Source organism: Boleophthalmus pectinirostris, unplaced genomic scaffold (genome assembly GCF_026225935.1).
Source record: "Boleophthalmus pectinirostris isolate CB_2022bp ecotype Guang Dong unplaced genomic scaffold, ASM2622593v1 HiC_scaffold_3, whole genome shotgun sequence".
In the NCBI taxonomy this organism is placed as follows: Eukaryota; Metazoa; Chordata; class Actinopteri; order Gobiiformes; family Gobiidae; genus Boleophthalmus; species Boleophthalmus pectinirostris.
Genome location: NW_026571299.1, coordinates 29,411,253 through 29,437,515, shown reverse-complemented (window position 1 = coordinate 29,437,515; position 26,263 = coordinate 29,411,253). Strand labels below are relative to the sequence as shown.

At 36.8% G+C, this 26,263-nt stretch overlaps 1 protein-coding gene across 1 annotated transcript in view; it reads left to right on the top strand.

The window, feature by feature from the left end:
• Window positions 1–26,263, top strand: part of col7a1 (collagen, type VII, alpha 1) — a 122,149-nt gene that overhangs the window by 32,025 nt on the left and 63,861 nt on the right. The window contains exons 31-67 of the mRNA XM_055161022.1: window positions 49–120; window positions 990–1,025; window positions 1,204–1,257; window positions 1,347–1,412; window positions 1,612–1,725; window positions 2,909–2,935; window positions 3,401–3,454; window positions 5,751–5,822; window positions 5,917–5,976; window positions 7,895–7,930; window positions 8,017–8,061; window positions 10,031–10,066; window positions 10,173–10,217; window positions 10,316–10,351; window positions 11,025–11,060; window positions 11,183–11,215; window positions 11,859–11,921; window positions 12,005–12,064; window positions 12,920–12,955; window positions 13,762–13,842; window positions 14,106–14,141; window positions 14,276–14,320; window positions 14,795–14,866; window positions 14,970–15,014; window positions 15,095–15,130; window positions 15,679–15,720; window positions 15,856–15,936; window positions 16,048–16,083; window positions 16,182–16,217; window positions 16,329–16,409; window positions 16,956–16,991; window positions 18,955–19,026; window positions 19,106–19,150; window positions 20,573–20,608; window positions 21,871–21,906; window positions 24,622–24,726; window positions 25,231–25,296. Of these exons, the coding sequence (XP_055016997.1) occupies window positions 49–120; window positions 990–1,025; window positions 1,204–1,257; window positions 1,347–1,412; window positions 1,612–1,725; window positions 2,909–2,935; window positions 3,401–3,454; window positions 5,751–5,822; window positions 5,917–5,976; window positions 7,895–7,930; window positions 8,017–8,061; window positions 10,031–10,066; window positions 10,173–10,217; window positions 10,316–10,351; window positions 11,025–11,060; window positions 11,183–11,215; window positions 11,859–11,921; window positions 12,005–12,064; window positions 12,920–12,955; window positions 13,762–13,842; window positions 14,106–14,141; window positions 14,276–14,320; window positions 14,795–14,866; window positions 14,970–15,014; window positions 15,095–15,130; window positions 15,679–15,720; window positions 15,856–15,936; window positions 16,048–16,083; window positions 16,182–16,217; window positions 16,329–16,409; window positions 16,956–16,991; window positions 18,955–19,026; window positions 19,106–19,150; window positions 20,573–20,608; window positions 21,871–21,906; window positions 24,622–24,726; window positions 25,231–25,296 (1,968 nt within the window). The remainder of the gene's footprint in view (window positions 1–48; window positions 121–989; window positions 1,026–1,203; window positions 1,258–1,346; window positions 1,413–1,611; window positions 1,726–2,908; window positions 2,936–3,400; window positions 3,455–5,750; window positions 5,823–5,916; window positions 5,977–7,894; window positions 7,931–8,016; window positions 8,062–10,030; window positions 10,067–10,172; window positions 10,218–10,315; window positions 10,352–11,024; window positions 11,061–11,182; window positions 11,216–11,858; window positions 11,922–12,004; window positions 12,065–12,919; window positions 12,956–13,761; window positions 13,843–14,105; window positions 14,142–14,275; window positions 14,321–14,794; window positions 14,867–14,969; window positions 15,015–15,094; window positions 15,131–15,678; window positions 15,721–15,855; window positions 15,937–16,047; window positions 16,084–16,181; window positions 16,218–16,328; window positions 16,410–16,955; window positions 16,992–18,954; window positions 19,027–19,105; window positions 19,151–20,572; window positions 20,609–21,870; window positions 21,907–24,621; window positions 24,727–25,230; window positions 25,297–26,263) is intronic.

The window sequence follows — 26,263 nt, the reverse complement described above, 5'->3', positions numbered from 1 at the left end:
TTTAACATGTGTTAAAAGGGTTAAAAGCCAATGTTTTTGTCCTTTAAGGGATTTCCTGGGATCGATGGAAGCCCAGGGTTACCAGGGCGACCTGGTTCTCCAGGAAATGCAGGCGTTCCAGTGAGTGAACTTTAAATATATGGGGCTATTGAACCATTATATCAATACATATGTCATTACAGATGCATTTGTAATATGTATACACAATTAAATATAATAATAAAATAATAAGAGGTAGGTAAAGTAGCTCCTTCAAAATGGAATGACTCCAGCAGAAGTAAATAATGGTCCAAGAAACTACCCAATAAAGAGTAAAAATGTAAGAAACTACTACTCAGTTATAACTATGATAGATATTTTCCACAGCCAGGGACTATCCTACCAAACCAGTAATAATTAGAAAAGCTTCAAAACTGGTTATGTATGTTTTAAATTGATTCCTATACTCTTGTGTGGTATCTGTGGTACATTGTCATTGTCAGTAAAAATTAGATAACTAGAACAACCAGATTATAATTAGATCTGCTTTTTGGTCTTTGCTGTTTATATGCACAAAATAACTCTGATCATCAGCTGGTTACATGTGTCATTTAATCACTGCATTTGGAATGAATATAACTCCTTTTTTTCTCAGTTTGCCCTGTTTTGCATTTTTTTTTCAATCAGAAAGAAATCACATTACTCAGATGAAATGTAAATGTTTACATGACATTTCAGTAATATGATCTAGAAATCAGTGAACGATCCGATTTTTCATGTGTATGTAAACATAGCAAATGAAAAACAAAACTTGACTTGACAGGTTTTCTATCTGTACAGGAATGATGTAGCAAACTAGCAAAGGTCAGAAGAGGTACAGTGTTCTTATTCAGGTTGTGGCATTTAAAAGGTGTTGTTACCGTTTTTGAAAAATGTGCATCTAGAAATGTATAGCATTATGTCAACCCTAATAAATATCAAGGTCTAAGTATTGTTTTTTTTTTGTTCAGGGTTCACAGGGACTTCCAGGCATCAGAGGGACTCCAGTGAGTACAACTTAATACCTATGACAAAGAAGAAAGGGTCTGTACAGCTATGTTAACTCCCAGTTCTTATTTATTTGTGTACCCAAAGCTTTTCAGATTCACAGATGTGTGCGATACCTCTCATTTGGAGACAGCTTTAAATGCCTATACATACATTGTACTTCTTGTTATTATTTAGGGTGATAACGGTTTACCTGGACCTGCTGGGCCAAAGGGAGACAAGGGAGAGAGGGTGAGATAATATAGTAATAGTAATAATGTGATGTTTGTAAAATTTGGTTTAGGTAAGTTCTAAACATTGTGATTTTGTTGATGTTTTAGGGTGAACCCGGATCTGCAGTGTCTGGAGGAGGTTTGCCAGGAAGGAAAGGGGAACCAGGAATACCAGTAAGGAAGAACCAATATTCAAATCAGTATTTCACAAAAATAATACTCTTCTAAATATATTTTCAAAAACGGCGAAGTTTAAAATATGTCAGGACTAAAAACCACAGACATTTCTATCAGAAATCTGACGCTTGAATGATCAGTCATCACTTTAGTTTATTTTATCTGTCTACATAATGAAATTGTGTCCTCTGTAAAGGGAACTCCAGGCCGTCCAGGAACTGATGGGGCCAAAGGAGCGTCTGGATCCCAGGGAGCTCCGGGACAGGACGGTCGGCCCGGGTTACCAGGCACACCTGGACTCTCCATTAAGGTATTAGAAATTAAATTAGAAAACTAAAGGAGGAGATGTTTTATCCATTTTAAAATGATTTTCCTTCATCACTAGTTCACTCTGAGTTGTAATTTCATTGGTTTCATGTTCTCTTGCACAAGTAACTCTGTATTTTCCTGCATATGATGCTCACAGAAAATCAGATTATACATGTAGAGTTTAAAAAATTACATCTTTCAATCATAAAATCATGTAAAAGAAACTTGCTTGTTACGACGAAAGAGGTGGTATATGTTTATATTACGAAACTGTTTAATGTGATTATGCTGTTTACAATGGACAAAATGTAAAATAAGGGTGTACATATGTTATAGCTTTTTCACTAAATACCTAGGGGAAAAGTGTATTATGTTTTCTTTAACTTGTAATTTTAAGACTACATTTTTAATATTTGGGTTTTGAAACTGTTACTGCATACTACTGCTACTACAGCTGAATATATTCTGAGGTTTAATAGTGTACCGTAATTTTGATTTGATTGAAGTCGCGGTGTGAAAACCATTGCATTATTTTATGTTCATACATTTTATATTGCAGTGACCTTGACATTGATGGCTGACTACATTTTGGAAAGTAGACTGCAATTCAACCAGTTGTAATTCAATCCATGAAACACAAGATGGCAGTATTCCACCATATGGAGTCTTGCATACTTGCGCTGTACAACTAAACCTTGTCCCGAGTCATTTGTTTTAATGATTTCACAATATATTACTGAGACGATATCATTTTTCAGTTATATTATTCCAGTTTTATTAGATTTTGGCTTAAAGAAAATTTATTTTGATTTTCCTGGGACATGCCTTTGAAGTCGGTTTCTATGGTTACTCCTGAATCACTCTTGATGCTCGGTAATTATTAATCAGCATCAGTTGTTCTTCTCTGGAGATTAGCGTCTGCCTCCTATTTCTAATCACGTTCAAAAGCTAGCACATCCTTCCTGTAGACTTGCTTATTGTTATTTATAGTCATATACTTTGCCTTTGAATTACTAGTCCATTTATATTTGTATGATGGACAGGGAAGAGAGAGGAAGTGGGGTATTTGCATATAGATACAGAGCAGATCGGACTCAATGGGAAGCAATCATGAAGCATTTTGTGTGAGGTATCAACACTTAACTTTTTTTTCTCTGTCTTTTCTTGTATTTCTGTCTGCTCAGGGGGACAAGGGCAGCCCCGGAGAAAGGGTGAGTCACACGTCTCTTCAGAAAAGCCCTGACAGCGTGTGGGAATAATGATACTAAGCCCTTATCTCTCTCCATCAATCTCTCTCTCTCTTCCCCTCTCTCTTTCTATTTGCTCTAAGTACCCTCCTTTCTCTCCTTCACTCCATCTCTCCTCTTTATTTGTAGCTCTGTTCTTTCCCTCTCTCCTCCTTTCCCCTCTCTGCCTCGATACCTTACTCTTACTCTTTCTTTCTCTTCCTCCATTTTTCTCTCTCTATCTCTGTCTCTCTCCTCTCCTTTCTCTGCTCTTTCTATCCATCTCGCTCTCCTCCTCCCTAAACTCCCCCGTCCTCTGTCTCTCACCTCTCTCTCCCTCCATATCACCCTCTCTTTCCTGTGCTTTCTCTTCCTTCCCTTCTCTCTATTACACCCTCCCCTTCCCCCATCTCACCTTCCTCTTTCTCACCATCTCTCTCTCTTTGACAGGGACCTCCAGGAGTGGGCAGCGGTTCGGCCATCAAGGGCGACAAGGGCTCCCCAGTAAGAGCTCTGTCAATCAGGGACAATGTGCTGACACCTCTCTCTGTGCTCCGGCAGAGAGGGGACAGTGGATGTGGAGATAGGGCCAAGGGCGCATCTAGAGCTGGGTGTACAAAAATAATGAACTGAAATCACGACAAAAAGCATTATGTTATGACAATTCAGACAACGTAAACTGAATATTTACTCACATAAGTTACACGAATTTCAGAATGATGGAAAAGTAGGACGGTAATCACAGGAATGAACAATTTAAAGGTGCATTGTGTATCTTTTCTGTTAGAGGGTCCGTCAAATGCTTTTCTTCATTAAAATGTTATTGCTTTGCCTGGAGTGTTTGGTATGTATGGTATTAAACCTTTCTATCTTCATGGAACCCAAACCAGACCAAGTTACAGGTCAGATCTGTTTAAAGGCAACCCCGCTCACTGTCAGAATGCCTGTTTTTGTAGGTATTTTTGGGCTATAAAACCATCCCTAATTTAACAAATGTAAGGTACCTGTTTAATGTCTTACTGTGGAACATTCCAGGCATAGCAATGACATATCCATAGAAACTAGCAGATCAGAGACCCCAAACCAAAAAGTTACATAGTACACCTTTAAAACAAAGTGTCCATTTCAGTCATGAAAAGTCCTCAGCATGGTGTATATTGCAGGTAGATGATACTCATTGCACTCAAAAACACTCTTTGATTCACATAATCCAACATAATCAGATAGAATTACATACTTACATTTGCACACTTACTATTAATGCTGCACTTACCACTTTGTGTCATCTTCTTTAGTTAGTTAATAAGGTACAGATCAGTTAACAGAAAATAGTATGAATATATATCACACATTTCATATTTATTAGACTTAGACTTATAGACAAACTTTATTGATCCACAAGGGAAATTATTTGGACACAGTACCTCACATGCCACAATATACTATATGTTTTTTTTTTTTAATAATATTATAAACAAAGACCAAAAATATAGCAAAAACTAGAAAAGCACTCAGAGAGCACAGACCTCTGCCAAGGACTACAGTCCCCCTCATATTAAAATTTCATCAAAATCGGTCCATAACTTTTTGAGTTATGTTGCAAACAAACAAACAAACAAATAAACAAACAGACAAACGCCGGCAAAAACATAACCTCCTTGGCGGAGGTAATAACAAGATACTGGTGTCAAATAAGGCATAATTACATAAATGTTTACATACAAGTAAAAATAAAAAATGTAGAAATATCTCTCAGCTCTATACAAGAGGCCATTTACTTAAAGGCTCACTATGTAACTTCTCTGGTCAAGGGTCCACCACCTGCTCTTCTCCATCGAGTTTGTTTGATTGGAATGTTTCGCAGTATGACATTAAACTCCCCCATGGAGACATGACATATTCATAGCCTCTTTTCCATGGGATCCCTAAGGGGCAGAGGTCTGTCAAGTGTTCCAATTATTGAAAGTGACTCATAGTCATAGAAAAGTTATATAGTGCACCTAAGTTAGACTTAGACAAACTTTATTGATCTACGTGAGAAATTGGACACATTAGCTCACACATCACAGTATAATATAATAAAAAAAGAGAAAAAAATACTAATAAACTAGAAAAGCACTCAGAGAGCGCAGACCTCTGCCAAGGACTACAGTCCCCTCATATTAATTGTGTTTTCCATAAATATTTGTCTTGTATCTTTCAATTTGGAATATGAAAGAGGATCCCATTGTCCATCCCTGAGTCAAATTTCATGGGGTTTGGTCAATAATTAACCGAGATATTGAGAAACAAAATTTTTGGCCCCATTTACCACAATGTTAACTAAAATTTCAAAGTGATCCAGAATCCAGGATTTCTTCCGGATCACCCCCAAAATGAAATCAGTTCTTCCTTTTCACATTTCCAACAAATCCTGAAAATTTCATCAAAATCGGTCCATAACTTTTTGAGTTATTTTGCTAACAGTCAAACAAACAAACAAACAAACAGACAAACGCCGGCAAAAACATAACCTCCTTGGCGGAGGTAATGATAAATAAGTGGCCAGAATAGCAAGAGACTGGTGTCTAATAAGGCATAATTATACAAATCTATATGTACAAGTAGAAACATATAGTTAACATTTCATTTTTTCTTAGAGAGATTAACCATGACATATTTCCTGGAGACAGTGCTGTTAGACATTTCTTGAGCAAAAACTGTGCCCTTTAGTGTTCCTTTATTTTAAATTGTTTACCTCCTGTATGTTTACTGCATGTCAGCTTTATGTTGCATTTCCTAATTACATTTTTATTATCAGGGCAGTCCAGGACTACCAGGGTCCCCGGGCGCTAAGGGGCAGGCGGGATCACCAGGCTCCAAGGGTGACAAGGTATGGATAGATTTGTCATAGGACTTAGTGGCAGCAGCATGGACACCATTCCTTATCTCTGTAAAACTGCTGTATGTATGTTGTTTTTTTTTAGGGGGAGGGAGGAGCAGGACTGCCAGGACCTCCAGGCAGACAAGGAGAGCCAGGGGACAGAGTAAGTGTCACATATGCACAGAAAATACTTCCATCATTCTATAGGGTCCAGAAACAGAGATAAGCATGGCCAAAATGTCAGCATTTAAAGTAATAGCTTCAACATATATCAGCAATTAATAACTTGCAGCACTGTTAAAGATTATATTACACAACATTGACTCTCATGAGCTTTAAGCCATGTTATAATGCTGTTACTTCATACATATACAGAGTTGTGTTTCGTTACTTTTATAACGCGTTACTCCCAACACTGTTAAGCACAGAAACTATTGGAACTGACTATCTATACTGAATTTTATATTATATGACATCACAAGGTGGAACAGAGCATTTGTTTTCATGTCTTTGGAGATGTAGATAGACTAATAATCAAGGATTATTTTCCGGACTATAAGTCGCTTCGGAGTATAAATTGCACCGGCCAAAAAATGTGCACTGAAGAAGAAAAAAACATATATAAGTTGTACTGGACTATAAGTCGCACTATTTGGGGAAATGTATTTTGTAAAATCAGAGACCAGGAACCAACACTTCATCTTGAAAAGCAAGTTATAGTAATAACAACACAATAGCAAACAACAGGCTGAATAGGCGTTAACATAACATTTTAACAGTTATTCAGATAATTATAGCATAAACAACAGAACATAAGTTTACCAAACTCACGATCTCACTCCAAATCACTAAATCCACTGAATTCTTCATCCTCGGTGTCATTTCTGCGCGACCTCTGGAGATGAACCATACCATGAGATAAACAGAGCGCCGCTTCCTCTTCTGTGTAGCTGTCGTCAGACTCAGCATCAGTTCCAGTTGGAATTATTCCGGCCTTTCTGAATCCCAACAAAATGGTTTCGATTGTCATTGAAGTTCAGGCTTTGTGAATTCATACAGTGACTTCCAGGAAAGTTACACGGTGCACCCGCCGTTGCCGTGAAGCTGTGTTCTCCATCCCCACTTTTTGACAGTCAATCACAAGTTTCTTGCTCACTCCAAACTTTCTTTCTGCTGCTCGATTACCGTTTTCGGCTGAATATTTCACTATTGCAGCGAGACAGTGGCTATTTCTACAGGAGACATGCGCAATAGAATGCGAAGTGACAGTGGTACAGGAGTAAAAGTAGTACTAGATAGTGACACACGAGCCTAGAGCGCCTTCTCGCGACTGTCAGTCAGAAAATTTTAATATATAAGTCGCACCGAGTATAAGTCACAGGAAACACCCAAACCATGAAAAAAGTGCGACTTATAGTCCAAAAAATCCGGTACTCAAACATATGTGAATGAAACAAAACATATCTCCAGGTACGTTTTTGAGGAGGTAACATTCTAATATGGCTACAAGGTCACAAGAGTCCATTTTATATAATATCAGACCTTTAATAATAAATACTGTTAATCGATTCTCTGGTATCTTGGGTCCAACGCAGCTACAATGCACAACTGTTTAGTTTTAGTATTCTGTTTTCTACATTGCGGTCAGAGCTTGTACTGGTTGTAAAATGGTTTCATAATTATTTAGGCCTACTTTGTGCCAGATATAGTCTAGTGGTACTAGGGGAGCCAAAGCTTTTAGAAACTCTGATATAACCTGGCCCAAACACATTTCCCTCTCTGCGAATCAATAATAAAGTTCAAATTCATTGAATATTTGAGATTACGTGTCATCATCTGTTTAGTATTAAAGCAGGTTGGTAGGTATGTTTTTGTGAAGTTAGGACCAAGACATGAGCCTGTTATCTCTGCTGGACAAATACTGTTGTTGTTCTATTTCTTATTTTGTTCTTGAATTGTATGGTAAATTATTGATGCAAAGGTCAACACAAACTCATATCTCGTATTCTCTGTCCAAACACTGAAAACAGAAACTTTCAAGTAGAGGGGCTACAAATGTTGATGTTTCTTTTATCTTCCAGGGTCCCCGTGGTCCACCAGGGGAGATTGGCAGTAAGGTAAAAATGATTGGCTACACTCAGAGTACGCACTTGTTGTAGATGTATTTTGATGGAAGCGTGACCCCTGTGTCCTCTGTTCACAGGGAGACCGTGGACAGCCTGGAGAGCCCGGTACAGAGGGGGACAGGGTGAGTGACGGATAGGACTATAGGCAATCACAAGCTGCTGATCGGATTTGGAAAATGCTTTTACTTTTCAAATGGTATCACAACATTTTACAGGGCTATTTCACATGAGGACTGATAAAAGAACTATTTTTAATGTGCTGATTTTGTTGTGTTTTTTGGAGGTTTAAAGAACACTAATGGACAGAATATATTAATGGACACTAATATGTATGATCAGGCGAAAAAAAAAAAAGCTTTAATTATGATAATACTCCCTAATGCAACATAGCAGTCAGCTCATTATATCCATGGCTTTTAGAATTATGAAAAATTAGGACTGTTGCCATAGTGATTAAGAATTGAAAACCGAAAATCATATATTTTGAATGGAAAAAATATCCTACAAATGTCACAAGCTAAAACGCATGAATAATCTGAAAACAGCATTTGAAATTTGAGAATTCAAGCTGAAGTACTCATATTTATATAGTGTTTCACCAATAGACTATGTTGTAAAAGCAGCAATTTGTGACAAAATTAGGCTGCTGCTATCTTCATCTGTATGTACAACATTTTATAGATCCCAAACCTGGAAGTAAAAACCATAAATGTTGTGTCGCAATATTATGGTTTGGGAAGAGAGCGTTGACTGTCCACCTCTGTCTCATTTACTGTTTGAAAAAGCTGTTTAAAAGGCAAATGTGAATACTAGTCATGTCACAGAAACCCTTTGTGTGTAAGTATATTTTGATTACATGTTCAGCCCTGTACTGGACTAAAATATCAGGGAACATATTGTATATAATTTCAGGGTCAGAGCAGCAGATGTAATGACCTATAAAAGATATCTTGAAATGGAATGTAAGAATCCTGAGCAATATTCAACCTGTCCGAGTGCCTGGATTAGAAAAGATGTCTTGCTTTCATGACCCCCAGACAAGAAAGAAGATAGACACAGTGATAAAAGTAAACATACAGTCCTTTTTTTGTGCAACACACAGTCCTGTTGTCTTGTATGTTGCACAGATAATTTAAGTAACTAGAGAGGCAGGAGACTCTGGATGTATAACCTATTTTACGTTTATTACCAGCAGTATTGTTCATTCAAATCCAACTATGCTTCCATGGATTATTATAGCAATGGATACACAGAGAGATAGATAGATCGATCAACATGGATATTGCATCTAGGGACTTTCATTGTTTCAGATTTGTGGTTTGTTTATTGCAGTAGGTGCAGTGTAATGTCTCGAGAGAAAGAATTGTGTCAGGGAGGGCATCTGTCTTAAATATGGGGGGATTCGATCATGGTATAGCACTATTCTAGCAAAATAATGTATCTGTCTCTCTTTTATTTCCTTTTGATTCATTTGTCTTCTTCTGTTTACTAAAAATATGTTGTTTTTTTTCTATAATTTTGACCTTTCCTGACCTCTATTTATGTGACAGTCTCTAGCTCCAATCTGATTTACTTTCTAAAAACACTGACTCTCCAAATGCTATTATATATTGCTTAGAAATACCCAATTACAGCTTCTAAATATAGCTCGAGTGCCATAAAATATTGCTGGTAAGTAAAATCAATCTTTTTAAATCAAACTTTAGTCTTCTCTCTTGCTAGAAGAGAGAAGGAGGGATCTGCTGGTGTAAATGGAGATGTTATTGCTTTGCTTAAAATGTCTAAAACTGTATGGCTTTGTACTTATCTAAAGTATCCATGGAGACCAGCAGACCCTTCGCCACAAACATTACATGATGCACCTTGGATTGATATTGGCATTACTTCAATCTAAAACATTTACTCACAATACAATTAACATAATATAATAGCAAAATATGAAAAACAAAACATTGATTGTCACACTAAGTAGCATATAACTGCAAAACATGCCACACCCTCACAATTCCTATTACGTATCAAAATAGTAAAGATTAAACAACAAGGATCCATGCATTATAAGATATTAAACCACTTCCTTGGCTTTTTCAGGGCGAACGAGGACCAACTGGAGAGACTGGTGAGAGAGTGAGTACAGCCATCTCTCTCATACACAGTGGAATATGCGCGTGCAGAAATATATTGCTTTTCCTATGGCTTTTGTGGACATGTTTTAACAATGCTGCAATTCTAGGGCCCCCCAGGGAAACCAGGGCCAGCCGGAGCTCAGGGGTTAAGAGTGAGTGAATAATATAAATTGAATAATACATTTCCCACTGTTGTATTTGATTCAGAACCTCATATGACTTATAAAGGAATCTACCTGTTTTTCACCAGGGCTTACCGGGACCCAGCGGACCAGCCGGGGAAAAGGTGAGATGCGTTAAAGGACATGTACCTGACTTATAGTGATGGAAGAAGATATTGTGAGATAAAATTGCCACAAGATTGTGCGTACATGTGGAAAATGACCACGTATCATTGTATTTCCCATGTGTTAACATTTGTTGTTCACTATATACTATTATAAAGTAGCAATTCATAAGCCTCACTCATGGTTCAGTTGGTTCAAAATTGGTTACAAGCCCTTTAAAGGTCTTATATTATACACAAAATGGATCCTTGTAAGCTTTAAACCATGCTATAATGTTATTACCCTCTCAAGAGTTGTGGTTTGTTTCATTCAGGCATGTCTGTTTACATCTCCAAAGCTCAAAATGGCCCATTCCACCTTGTGATGGTTTCAGTTAACAGTTACCTTTTACTTTTTGTTTAGTAGAGATTGGCAATTCCAGGGCTGAAAATACCACTGGAGCACTTTCTGTATTGACACATGACATCACAAAGTGGAACACAGTGTTTTGTGTTTGAGAGAAGAACTTAATATGAAGGGTTTGTGTGTTAAACATGTGCATGAAACAATACACAACTCCAGGTATGCTTTCGATGAGGATCAGAAAATAGCACAATATAGGCCCTTTAATTCATTCAACACACGCTTCATATTGTAACCATTGAGTACTTTTGTGTCTTCTTTTGCTTTTAGGGAAATGATGGTACACCGGGGGAGCCAGGCAGAGGAGTGAGTTAATCCAAGAAGAAAAGAAAAAGAATGTTTACAATGTTTCACCTGTAGTTTTCATTTTTATAATTATTCTGAGTGTATTTGTGATCGCCTGCTTTTGTTTTCTTTAATATTTGCAGACTCCAGGTTTGCCAGGAAAGAAAGGGGAACAGGTAAGCTTTAGCAATGAGGTGAATATTTACTTAATATTGCAACTAGTAATAGTTTGTTTTTGGTGCATGCTTAGTCACATTTGTAGTGGAAATAGCATTAAAGCAGACCTATTATGCAAAATTGACTTTTCAGAGCTTTTAACCATAGTTGTTTCCCCTCACCAGTGACTCACTCAAAGTTGTATTTGGAGTGATTTGTGAATGTTTGAGTAATCTTTACTCACTTATTTTCAAGGTGGTATTTTTAACCCTTGTTTTCACTGCCATACGACCATTTCTTTGTTCTTGCTTTGTCCTCCAATTTTATTTTCTTAATTATGATTCGTGCAGGATTTGGCAGCATTGCATTGTTTTTTTTTGGTACAAATTTTTAAAATGCGCTACTTGCTAGCGTGATCTGCAGCTATCCATTGGATGTGCCAACAACTACACATCTCTTTGCTGTGATGATGTTTACACCGTCAGCTCCCATTAGGCTTCACTGTTTTCTAAAGTGAACGTCAGCGAACTTGTTTCTTTTATTAAGTCGTTTTAAGCACAAGCACAACAGGTCTTCCTTAATAATAGCTATTTGTTTTGGGTTGTGTATTTTTATTTTAATATTATAATTTTCTCATCATTTTTTTTTTTTTTTTTATCACAGGGCATTCGGGGGCTACCTGGTCTGGATGGGGTGAAGGGAGAGCAAGGAGAACCTGGACAGAAAGTGTGTATTGTTGCTTTATGAATAAAGTTTTATGAATAAATGTTAAATGTATTTTATAACTACAAAATGGCTGCCTCTTTTAGGGTGAGCCTGGATCAGGAGGAGCAGGTGGTGGAGGAGGGAAAGGAGAACCAGGAGCACGAGTAAGTAGTAGACATTGGACCCCGGAAAAATAATCTAATAATAATCTAACAGGGAAACTAGCGGTTGCAACACGGTTGATTGACATTATTGCTTGGGAAGGGCCGAGTATCTTCAACAACCTTGCTCCTGATTGGCTCCATGCTTGGGTCTTCAAAAATAGAACATGGCTCCAAATATAGGTACTATTACTGCTGGCCTCATTTGATTTCTTTTGGCTGCAACTGAACACTACGAGTGACGTCACACTCCCTCAGCCCACTTCTACATACAGTATGAAGAGATCCCAGTAAATAAACAAATGGGACTCATCTCTTAAAACTAGCTTCTAACAACATGTAACCTGAACTTGTTATTCATTATTAATTACATTGTTCACTTCCAATTTTGTTTTGGTTTATTTCTCATAATCAAGGCCCAGTTTCAATAATTTAAATAAAGTTATTCTTTGTATTCTTTGTGCAAAGTAAGAGGTGGAAATATTTATTTTATGAAGTATGTACAGTTTTATCTTCCTTCAACATTATACCTGTATTTTACCTCTTAGTTTCTATCTCAACAACACAGTTTTAATGACAGCTGGGAGCCAGCTTGGAACTTGGAGGACAATGTGTGATATAGGTTTAAGTCTTTCATTATTTATCAGTTCATGTATAGAAATAAACTAGACTTTTACTATTTTTGCCCTGTCATCTCACTCTTAAAAACACAAGGCTCTCAGCTGCAGAGTCATCCCACTGACAGTAGCAACACAATCTTTTATTCATGCGACATTTTCTTGTGCCACCTGTCTGCAAAATCCAGTCCAAACCTAAGAACCTGCTCCGCACATACATTAAACATGAATGTGTTTTTAGGGACCTCCTGGACTCAGTGGAAAACCAGGAGAAAAGGTAAGCACATCTTTATACATATATGGGCTTTGGTTTTCTAAATAACCAAGAATGGATGATTGTTCATTACATACAGTATAGAAAAAGCTTGTGTGGGGTGATTGAATAACTATCATATAGGCTGTTTCAGTCTGCAAGCAAGAATTACATAAATTGTTATTTTAATATCTTTGATACAGATATGTAACAGTGATCTCTCACTTTAACGTCACTGGATCTTATTATTGGCAGTTTTCAAATGAATGGATCTCAGTTCAGTTATAATTCAAGTAATAGCACACCCCTAATAACCTGGTTAATGACCTTTGAATTGAGTGCTACACGTTATCAATCTGGAGAGGCTCTCACTGAAATCGATTGGGACGTACAAATGAATATTCCCAGCTGATTGGTCGAAACAGTGGAACAAGCTGGAAAATTAAACTTTTTGTAGTGAAAGAAAAGCACAAACAAATTTCCTGTCTACAGATGCACAAAGCTCTTCCCTCTACATGTTTTTTCTAAAACAAAATAGTCCATACATCAAAACAGGCTGAAGTGCTGTGCATCCGTCGCCATCACCATGTTTCTTTTGGTTTGTTTGGATGCTTCAATTTTGGCTTCCAGCCAAACCACAATGCTCCTCTGGTTTAGTGTCGGGCCCACTGATGGCCAGGTTCAATCACAACAGAGAAAGCTTGGCCAGATGGATTTTCATGAGTTTGTGAATTCACAAATATCATGAGAATTCATCTTGCTTTGCAAGGTTACATCCCAAAGACCAATATAAAAGGTTTGTTAACACTTTCGTGATGATTTATTTTCAGGGTGAACCAGGTGAAACTGGAGAAAAGGGGGATGGTGGCAAACCTGGAATCCCCGGAAAACCAGGACTTCCAGGAAAACCAGTGAGCCAAATACTCGGAACTTTCTCTTAAACATATGTTGTACCTATAACACAATGATTTCTATAGACTATTACCCTCTTTCTCAACATGCTTCTCATTCTAGAGGCCAGTAAAAGGTAAAATAGGGTCTTCTGTCTTCTGCCTTTGCCCTGCTTGTATTCCTGTCTTTGCTGCTGGGTTGATGTAGTAATGTTGACATTTCATACACCTCTATGATTGTCTCCATTGGACCGAGTAAATCATTTATATTGTGTGTGTTTCAGGGGGAAAAAGGAGAAAAAGGCGACGAAGGCATCCCTGTTAGTATAACGCGCTTTTTTATATTGTTTTTCGATGCGACCGATTGGATTTTTGTTGAAACACTGATTGCTGTTCTTTGTTGACATTGAAAAATACATTCAATGATGAATCTGACTTGATTTGTCTGGGACAGGGGGAGTCTGGGCTGCCAGGGAAAAATGGAGAAAGAGGACTGAGGGTAAGTGCATTGTACAAATTTCTGTTTTTAGTCCAGAAAAGAAAGAAACCAAAATATATCAAGTATTAAATGTCATTTTTAAACATGTTTTTGTTATAAGCTTATAAATCAAAAGATCATAATCAAAAGAGAACTGAATAAGAGTTATCCATCATAACTCTTCAAAGAAAACACATTTGAACAGTCTACATTATTAATTAAGCATGCACTTCACATTTAAAATGTTTACACTAGGAAATTAAACTTATTAAAAAAAAGCATTTAAAAAACAATACGCAATTTTCTATTTTCCTAAAATCACTCTGCATAACACTGGGGATACCCGTGTCACAGTTTGAGAACCATTGGATTACATAATATACCTACTACCTTGTTAAGTAGAAAGTAGCAAAACACTATAAAGAGGACACATATGAAATGACATTTTAAAACATTCATCACTTCACTTACTACTTCTATACTGTTGATCTTCAGGGTCTGGCCGGACAGCCAGGACGTCCAGGAGAGAAGGGTGACGCTGGGGAGCCGGGGGAGCAGGGTCGAAATGTAATACACTTTCATGTTTCATCTCTCAGACAGAATTTCAATATTGTAGAGCGCTTTTTCACTGAAGCGGCTGAGCATCTTATTGATCTGTGTTCGATCTCAGGGCAGTCCTGGACCCGGGGGGCCCAGAGGAGAGAAGGGAGAGCAGGTCAGTGCCTCTGCAATGTCCCCCTCTGTAGATAGTGGTGGTCTAAAATGATTTACACTATTTATGTTTTATCCTTCAAGGGACCTATAGGACCTGCCGGACCACCAGGAAAAGTGGTATGTTTCAATTTGTTGCATCGATGAAGTAATAAAATAGAACTATATACTGTTGTGGATAGAAAAATGTGATTGATTCCTTCATTGTCAGTGAATGAGAAAACAAACAATGAAATTACAAAAGAAGGTGAATAAACAAACAGGGGTGCAGTGGGTTAAGCATTCATTCACCAAGTGAAGGATGAGGGGTTCAAACTTGACCTCACCATGGGCTGTTGTTGTATCCCTGGGCAAGACACTTCATCCACATCGTCTATTATGTCTATACCAAAATAACAGAGGCAAAGATTTTCAGGTGGTTATCTTGACAATGTTTAAAGTTCCTCCCATTGGGGCAGTATACAACGAGCTTTGCAGATCAGTACTTCCAGTCCACTACTAAATCACTATGCAACTGGTTTGCTGTGGCTGCCTCAGATACCCCAGATTATTATTAGTACAAAATTCGGGTGGTCCAATAGTTGTTTTCAAGACAAGATTTGTTCCAGGTCTTAATTTCACAGTCATACTTTGGATGGTAAAAAAGTTCTGTTTTGTTTTTGTAACAGGCTGATATCCAGGGCACTCTAAAAGGAGAGAGAGGAGAGAAGGTATTGTTTTTTCTCATACTCCAATAGATATCCAATTATAATTCTCCATATTTAATCTAAATATGCTGTGTATGTGAGTATTACAATAGGAAATCTTATTTATTTGCCCAAAATGTTTTTATTTGTATTGATTAGGGTGATGCAGGAGACCCAGGGGAGCACGGAGGCAAAGGCCAAAAAGGAGAGGTTGGAGCTCCGGGTCCTGCTGGTCTGAGAGTGAGTGGAGTCTAATTATAAAGCACATTCAGCCATAAAATTGTTAATACAAGTCAAATATTATACTGCTATATTATTACATTTTAACTGTGTGAATCTTTCTGAACAAAGGGACCTGAGGGACAACGGGGGCTTCCTGGAGCAAGAGTGAGTCTGCTCAGTAACTTTCACTTCTATAATTTCACAAAGTTTAAGAGTCTTTTTAAGATTTTTAACAGCACAATTTGCATTTGTGATATTTCTAGGGCGACGCGGGAGAGAGAGGGTCCCCAGGAGATAAGGTTTGGAATAAAGTCACACAAGAAATACCCTTTAAACTAAGTACATTTTTAAACACTGGTGGAGACAGTATAGTATTCTTTCATGAGCATATGTTTATTCTTGTGGACCAGGGAGACAGGGGTGCTTCTGGGTTGGATGGTCGGCCAGGTCTGGATGGTAAACCAGGAACCCCGGGAGCTCCAGGACTGAGGGTAAGCTTTTTAATTATTATGATTATATACATTTTTTTTTACTTAACAAAGAGGAACGTACAGGTACTCACATGCTGGGTTATAATTTTTCGGGATATTACACTGACTTGCACTAATTTCCTGGAATCTGATTAAAGTTAACTTTAAGTAGTCTGAGAGTTGGAAGAAGAGCTATGAGCCTGGAGTTCTTACAGGAGTATATTGAACATCAGTGCAGGACCCAGAGACATGAATCCTCAAAACAAGTCCAGTCTGTGTATGATTCTGTTGTAGGGAGTATTATACCTCTGTTGATGTAGTCCTTTATAGCAAGGACTGTGCTGGCACTTTCCTTGGTACAGCACAGACAATATAGCAATAGACACTACTTTCGTATCCTAGCCTTAGTCTACTTTTTCAATCCATATCTGAACTTTGAATCATGTCGTTTGAATAATAAAAGAGTTACGTCTTCAGGAAGTAGGTCATTGAGATGTGAGTATGTTTAGAATGGGCAAAATCTGTATAAAATGTTACAAATGACATTTCTGTTTGTTTGTCTTTCAGGGAGATCCGGGGAAACAAGGAGATCCTGGCAGAGATGTGAGATTTCATTAGTATTTTATGGTCATCTCCTAGAATTTGACTATGTCTTAAAGGGACATTATGTAACTTTTTCGGTAGTATGTCTGATCTCTGCTTTTCCACATTATGGCAACTCACCTATCTTACATTTCTTCAGTTGTGTTGTGTTTATTGCAAAAAAGCCCCCAATAGAACAGAGCTTGCCTCTCCACAAATATGACTTGTAACTCATGTCAGTCAGTCAATATTTTTAATGCCATACAGGAAAAGCAATAACATCCGTATTGAAACAAGGAGAAAAGACCGGACTCTCCACCAGAAAAGTTACATAGTGAACCTTTAAATACCTTATTTTTTATAAGTATTAGGCCAAAACAACCAGGTTAAGATCCTACACTTTGTGCAATTTTTTTCCAAAGCGATTGACTTAGTGAATGAAGATGCGTACTATTCAACATTATTTAACAGTAACAGTGTACTATAAATGTGTTTCCTGCGATCCATTTCATTCTGTCACCTTAAGCCTTTTAGTCATGGCGTCATCTTTAACATTTTATATAGAAATACCCTCTTCTGTTAGTAGTTGGTGAGGCGTGAGTCACCGTGGTGTGTTTGTAGCTCTGGGCAGCAGATGGCAGTGTGGAGGCGTTAGAGGTGTGAATGATTGGAGACATAGACTTACTTTATTATGTGTAGTAATAATAGCACAACACTCTGGTCAGAGCAGTGAAGACGGTGAGCAAACTGCCTCTTCCTACTGAAGGTCAGATGTGTCATAAAAGACTTGGTTCATCTTTAACATTCAACTCCTACCTCTATATGTGTAATCTATGTGAATATGTATATGCCAGTTTGAGGAGAAATCACTCTATAGCACTGCAGTGTTAAAATGAGATGAGGGAGTATGCCAAAAGCTGCCAAAAACTGTAGGGGAAGGCCAAAGATTTAAGAATGTTTGTTTTGAAAGCCCATGAAGTTAGTTGATGTTAAGTAAAAGAACACACTACTAGTACCGTATTTTTTGGACTATAAGTCACTCCGGAGTGTAAGTGGCACCAAGCCAAAAAATGGGTAATGAAAAATACTTTTTGGGGGAAATGTATTTTATAAAATCAGAGACCAGGAACTGACATTTCATCTTGAAAGGCAAGTTATAGTAATTAATAACAATAGAGTAAAGAACAATAGGCTGAATAGGCGTCTGGTATGTTAACGTAACTTATTAACAGTTATTCAGATAATTATAGCATAAACAACATAAAACATACCAAACTCACGATCTCACTCCAAATCACTGAAGCCATTGAGTCCATTGAATTCTTCATCCTCTGTGTCACTTCTGAAAAAACTCCGTGCAACTTCGGGTGTCACTGGAGTCCATGCTTTGTCATCCAATGACTTCCAGGGAAGCTGCATGGCACACCCCTCCAGTTGCCGTGAAGCTGTTTTCTCCATTCTCGCTTTGTGCCAGTCCCTCAGAAGTTTCTTGCTTACTCCAAACTTTCTTTCTGCTGCATATTTCACTACTTGCAGCTGCTGCAGAAGACATGCGCAGAAAACTGATACACAAGCCTAGAGCGCCCTCTTGCTTCTGTCAGTCTGAAAATTTTAATATATAAAGTGCAACTTGTAGTCCAAAAAATACAGTAATACTGACATGGGAGTATGCAAAAATATTACTCAAAAACAAGAGGTCTAATTGTGTGTCTGTGTTTTAAAGGTACAATTCACAGTTTCTGACCATTGAACATGGTTGAACACTGCATTGAAAATCTGATAAATTCTTAAATAGTAGTTAGTTACCCTGGTTGACTCTAGGCTCTTTTCATTAATAAAAATGCTAAGCTTTAACATTTGTGTATATATCAAATATATTTTGGATATTCACCCTATCTCTTCATTTGATAGAGAGACATCAGCACACATCTTACCGTTTTAAAACAGCTAATGTGTCTGTATATACTGTATGTTTGCATTTCAGGGTTTATCAGGACTTCGAGGAGATCAGGGACCCCCAGGCCCCATTGGTCCACCAGGTGCCGCTGGGGCACCTGTAAGGACTCATTTATATACCTTATTCTCTGTTTTAAAAATGCTATGGTCTTGATTTGGGACTTTGTTTTATATTACAGGGTAAAGCAGGTGAAGATGGGAAACCAGGCCTCCCAGGAAAAGCGGTAGGTTTATTTAGTAGCACTTTTTACACCATGGACATGAAAACATCAAATATTATTAGCAAAATTTGTTATCTGGAAGAAATTTCATTGTTAACATTAGCCAAAAACTTTTATAATCACATTCTAATAACAAAACAGCCATCAATCAACTCTGCTAACTCTGCTTTACAAGTTAAAAGGCCCATATTACACTAGTTTCTTTGTTATAATGTTAATGTTCTCATCAAAAACATTCCGGAAGTTGTGTTTTGTTTCATTCACACATGTTTAATACACAAATCATTCATATTTAAGCAGAATTATTTCCCAATTATGTTCCACTTTCTGATGTTGCTTGGTAATTAGGGGTGTGCAAAAATTTCAAAATATCAATATATCATATCGTTTAATTTGATTATACAGTATCAGTATTGTGGGCTACTGTATCGATATATCGTCAAGAGCATTTTTGGTGTAATTTACAAAATTATGTAGTTACAGTGCTACAATTTTGTTGCTTGTTTAGAGAAAGGAAACTCGTTTATGCAACATTTTCACTTTTTGATGAGTTAAATGGGCTTTTCTCAAATTAACTTTGCACAAGAAATTATTTAACAAAGACTTTTAGTGTCACAGCCATGATTTAGACTTTATTTTTTATTGAACCATATCAAATAGTTTTGAAATATATCATATCGAATTGAATGTGAACTGTATCGAGATATGTATTGTATCGTGGCCCATGTATCGAGGTATGTATTGTATCGGCAACTTCTTATTGATACCTAGCCCAAGTGGTAATACAGGAAGCGCTCCACTGTGTTTTTAAACTTCATACACCTTCACGATAATCATTTGAATACTTTCAATTCTGGAATTGCGCATTTGCACTGAAGAAAATGTAAAAGGAGCTGCGACCTTGAAAAATATCACTACATGACATCTCAAGGTGAAATAGAACACTTTGAGCTTTGGAGATAGCTAGACTAGACTAATAATAATGGATTACTCAAAAATGTGTGAATGAAACAGAACACAACTCTGGGTATGTTATTGATGAGGTAACAACATTATAACAAGGCATAAAGCTCACAAGAGTCGACTTTGTATATTGGACCTTTAAAATATAAATTGGTTTACTCTACTTTCATTCATGAGTTTCAGCTTCCTATTTACAGGCAACATTTTGAGGACGTTTCACAATTGCAAAGATATATGATTTTGTTTTTAATTGTTAATTGCTATGATAACAGTCCTAATTTTCCACTGTGAAACCCATGGATACCAACATGTCTGAAAAATTACATTACATTAGATGAGGTGTGAGAACCCAATTCAAAACTCTTTTTTAAAATTTCCCATCACCATATGAATGCATGCAATATAAAATGTGAGATATGCTTTTATCATGTTAGCCTGTAATGCTTTAATCTGTACTTTCAGGGTGAGGACGGTGAGCCTGGGGAAGATGGAAGAAAGGTATCAAATAAATTCAAATCATGATTATTTTTAGTAGGTTTGAAGTGACTGAGGTACAAATAGAGGACAGATATGGTGAGAGCCAAAGCTTCAGATATTGAGGTCCCTCTTTTTAATTACGAACGCAGATAAAAGCAGGAATGAAATAAAGTAGATGGGTTCGTTTGAGATGGTCAAGACATGTGCAGAGGAAGGTTAGTGAATACTGTATATGGAGAGAAAGATGGTGAAGTTGAAGTTGCCAAGAGGCTTAGAGAAAGACCAAAGAAGAGATCCAGGTCTTGAGTTGGGATGGAGAATTTTACCTGTTTTACCTATTGTGCATGATTTTGTGGTTATTGGATGTAAAGAGTAAATTTAGCATTAAATTATTTTTACTGTTTTTAATTATGGGGTTTAAGGGAGGCGTGTTAGCCCTGTATTGAGTTTTATTATTTAGTGATTTATTCATTTCATAGCACATTTTCTATACCAATTGCAGCAATTAAAGGTGTACTATGTAACTTTTTGGTTGGGGGTCCATCACCTTCTTGTTTCTATGGAAGGTAGCCTGCCTGAAATGTTAACAGTATAACATTAAACAGCTCTACCTTACATTTATTCAGTTACTGGTGGTTTTATAGCTCAAAAATACACAGTAAAACAGGCATTCTGACTGTGAGCGGGGTCGCCTCTCCACAGATCTGAGTTGTAAATTGGTCTGGTTTGGTCTCCATGAAGATAGAAAGGTTTAAAGTGAAATACATACTGTGAAACATATCAGACAAAAACAACTCCATGGATAAAAGCATTTGACAGACGCTCCACCAGAAAAGTTGCACAATGCACCTTTAAAGCTGAAGGTAATACTTTATAATAACTACTCTTTAATTGCCCTTAATAAAGCTAAAAAAAATTAAAGACATAATTCACAATTAAGAAGTTATTCATTAACAGTGATTCAGTATTAATAATTAATCAACACTTTAATACTTGACTCTATCCCTTTAACACTTACTGAGTTAAGTTTTTGTTCATGCATTATTAAGGCTAATTAAAGTGTAGTCATTATAAGGTGGTATTATAGATCATATTCATGGTTATTACATTGTCCAACATAGCTAGCTTTCCACACTGTTTAACTTCAATATCTTGTTGCTGTCCTAAAATGAAAGTGCTACCCAAATATTGATAGTTTTATTACCTTGTCCTCCTGTTCCATGTATTACTCTGACTCATTGCTTACTCGCTCGCATTGACATTTTTTATTTTTTTTTTTGCAGGGTGACAAGGGAGACTCAGGAGCGGCTGGTCGAGATGTTAGTTCTTTCATTTTCTCGTAATATCTTTGAGATGCTGCTGTCAGTGTGTCTGTGTCCTGGGCCCATCCAAGTTTAACCTCCTGTTCCTCCATCGATCCGGCTTTCTCTGCTTTATTTTTTATTACACGTCACTTCAGTGTCTGAGTCCCCTGTTCATTTCTATCTCGATTTCTATTTCTGTCTCTATCTCTTGAGTGAGTATTTTAAAGGGCTTTCACATTTGTCCTGGTTTAATCCTGGTCTAGTCCAGATTTAATTCCAGTTTTGATGTGGTGTTTGTGTGAGTGTGAATGCATCATTAGTTATAGGTAAGTATTTAAAAACATACACATGTTAGACTGGTTCCTTCAATTGATTAACAAATTAGAGGTTAGAAGTAATGATTAGATTAGTTACTAGGTCAGTGTAGTAACCTAAAACTGTATTGCAAAATTATCATGACTAAATCCAGACATATATATATATATATATATATATATATATATATATATATATATATATATATATATATATATATATATATATATATATATATATATATATATATATATATATATATACATACTTTTTCTAAATAAGATATAATTACTGAGCATTACTTCCATTGCTTCCATGGGAAAAAAATATTATTACAGATGTGCTGATCCAATTCAGGTATCAGATATTAATGCTGATCATCTGATATCCAAGTTGGACTTATAAATCATTGTAATAAGACTATTTACTGGTCATAGTTGGCAGAGAAAGTCTCATAATGTTTGAATCTTTAGTTATCCAAAGCTAATCTGTGATTAGCTGAGACATAAATAACAGCTACATAACATCTTTGGGTCTTTATTCTTATTTTATTTCAGTTTAAAGGAAATGAATGCAGTTTTGTGTCTCTACACTGGTATAGATTGATACTGGGGATTGGCAGACAGATATTCAAAGCTATAGTATCAGAAGATCTTTATGAACTGAAACAGCTGGATCTCTGCATCCCTAACTATTATCATTATTGAATTCTTGTCTAATGTAACTTAATCTACAATGAGTGCAGATTGGTGATATACAGTAGTGACAAAGAGAATTCTTCATGCTCCAGAGAGATGATAATCTTGTGGCATCTTAACTTTGTGAGACCTTGTGACAGTTTTTCAGTTAAGTAGTATTAGGCATAAATACTACTAAGTGTTGAGACATGACATGTCATTTCTGTTCTAATTGGATAATGTAATAATGATTGTACTTCCTGAGATAAGGCACAAGAAAAACAGACTTCCACATTGTATCGTATCATATGTCAACAACATAAAGCTTTTATTTTAAAGTCAGTGGTTGGCAGCTTTTATGAAATATTTTTTATTCATATTGTGAGAATCATTTTAAAAGTATGGCATGTTAATTCTGAATGCTACAAAAGTACAATTCCAGAGTCAGTTTTCATTAGGTTCATATGCAAGTGTGAATATCTCTTACTCAACCACATAAGCCAGACAGTGGTTTGAAATTTTTAGTCAAATTAGGGAACTGTTTTAAGCCTAATATTGTTGAAGTACAATTTCAAAAGTATAGTGTGGTAATTAATACTACATACAGAAGTGCAATGAAGTCTCAATGTAGCTGTTTAAATTCCAGGCATTACTACACACTTCTGTGGGGGTGTACGCTTTCGCATTGACAATACACTCATTCACCACAGATCAATAGCCTCCTCAACAAGACGCCATATAAATTCAGTAGGCGCTAATGAGGCAGCTTAGACTTTAAAGGCAGAGGCACTTCTGAAGGGAATCCAGAGGAGCTCCAAATGTCACCGAGCTGTTTTCATGTGGAAATTCATATTAATTATCAGTGAGGAGGAGTCACCACCTGCTTTCATCTGCACTGTTCAGACTTTACATAGCCCACAGTGCAAGAGGAGGTCACCTTATGTAGAGTAAGGGGCGCCCACAAAATGTATGCAATTATTAGTACTTATAGTTAAAGACCCTGTACCTGGTGTATTTGAGCAAAATTTGTCTTGCCCCAGTACAGATATACTGTATAATCTGCTCTTGAGGTCAAAATATGTCTGCTGTGTGTTCTCTACATCTAATTAAAAAGCACTTTATTGTCCAGTAATCAGCAAATGTACGATCAGGCTTCTGAACGTTGTGAAAAGAGCTTTTAAACTCATTGTGGTGAATAATTAGGATGCTCACATATTATATTAACAACAGCCAACTAGACAAATGCCCTTTTTAACTGTCTAGCCTTTTGGTCAGATTTGATTTAAATATAATATAACACACTTGTTTTACTTGAAAGTGTATCTAATTAAGATGACCAATGTTAACATAATTTTTAGTTGAGTTCAAATTAACATTTAATATTTTTGTTTTGATAAATATCGACTTTTGGTAAAACTAGATTTTATTAAAGATGATTTGACTGTTTGTGGTTATGTGTGTTGTGGCTAGGAAATAATAACTGGTTAGTAACTGTTGGAAAGACTTAATTTCTTTTAAAAAACTTATTGTCATTGCTCTGGTTGTATGATATACATTTTGATTGTATGTAGACAGATGCAGCTTATCTAATTTATATGTACTGTACTAAAAATCAGACTAAATAATGTATATTAAAAAGAGAAAACAAGATAGTTACTCACGTTAATCTAGCATGTCACTAACCTCCTCTGTAGTAGTATATCTGGTGTAGCGTGTGTTCACCTGTGTTTTTTTCCAGGGACGAGATGGACTGAAGGGAGACAGAGGCCTGGCTGGACCCCCTGGTCCTGCAGGACCACCGGGACCAGCCGGACCCGCTGGAGCCGTGGGTCCTCCTGGACAGGTACGACTGAAGAACACCACTGTGAAGACGTTTTATTTACAAACATGGAGCCAAAATAAGTGCTTTAGACATAGACTGTATATATAAATGGACATAGCTAACTCCTAACTGTCGTGTTCCAAATAAGAAGTTTGCATGTGGGCTCTTCTGGCTGCTTCTGACCCTGGCTCTCACTGACTTACACTAGAATATTGTGGCTCCTCTCTCTGTAACTGCTGCAGTGAACCTCATCATTTGGTCATAAAATGTTAGTATTAACCCACTCTACATGATCCTGGTGTTTTCTTTGTTGTTTTGTTGTTTTGTATATATATAGTCATAAAAATAATCGTAAATCATAATCATAAAAATATAAAAAAGACCACAGTAACATCATAAATACTTGTATAACCAATCTATTTGTGTTCATCAATGGTACTACATCTTGATGGTCTAAAAGTACATCAAGGATTATATGTAAGTTGTTTTTTTGTGCATGTTTCTAACTCTGTCTCTTTGTCTCAGGTGGTCTATGTGAAAGGAGTTGAAGCGGCGCCTATACCAGGTCCCCAAGGGCCTCCAGGAACTCCAGTAAGTGATTTCACTTCTCAGAACTTCACTTATATACAATATAGTTGTACTTATACCTTGAAAATAGTCCTCTTCTTGGCTCATTTCAACTATTTTTTGTTAATTACGTAATTACCTGATTGATTTACAGTAATTTAATGTGGAGAGTCGGCCACCTGCTATTTCCCAGATAAGGGATAAGCGTTTGGCTCAGGTTTAGTCATATTTCCTTGAAAAAAGTATAATTAAAAATTATTGACAGTGGCACAGTGGTTAGAGCGCTTATTCATAAAATTGAAGGCTGGCAAAGCCTGCTAGGACCAGTGCATAATGTTGTGTCATTTGGCAAGACACTTCACCCAACTTGCCTCTATGAAGGAGTGTGTGTTTGTGAGAGAGAATGATAATGATTAAGAGATAGATTCTTGATGTCTGGTTGTTCTGTAATATGCACTATCACTACTAAAATACAATACGTACATGCAAAAAAATAAAAAAAAAATAAAAAATTAAATAATTTGATATTAATGTATTCTCTTTTCATGAGTAATAACCATGAAATTACCATAATTACATATCTGATTACCATGCTATTTCTATCCATGTTACTGTGTTGTAAAGTAAAGCACCACCTAAGAAGGATAATATCTCTGGTCATGTCACTTAGCAGAAAATCTCTCCTATCTCATGAGGAGAAAAAGCCTCTTTATCTGATTAATCTTCGATAACGATATTCCAGTGTCACCTTCAAGTTCATTTTAACATGACAAAAACACAGTTAGGTCTGCTGTCACAAACCACTAGCTTGCCTCATGTCTTCCAGTGTATAATATAGATGTAATGTTAGTCTATAGCCTGTTGTGTGTCTGTTATCTAGAGCAGCTCTTGTGCATCACAGTGACATGTGTTTTATCTGGCTCTCCCGGGCCATCCCGCTGGGCCCCTCCCCTCTCTGTTATCGCTCACGTTTTATCACTGTCCTTGTTCT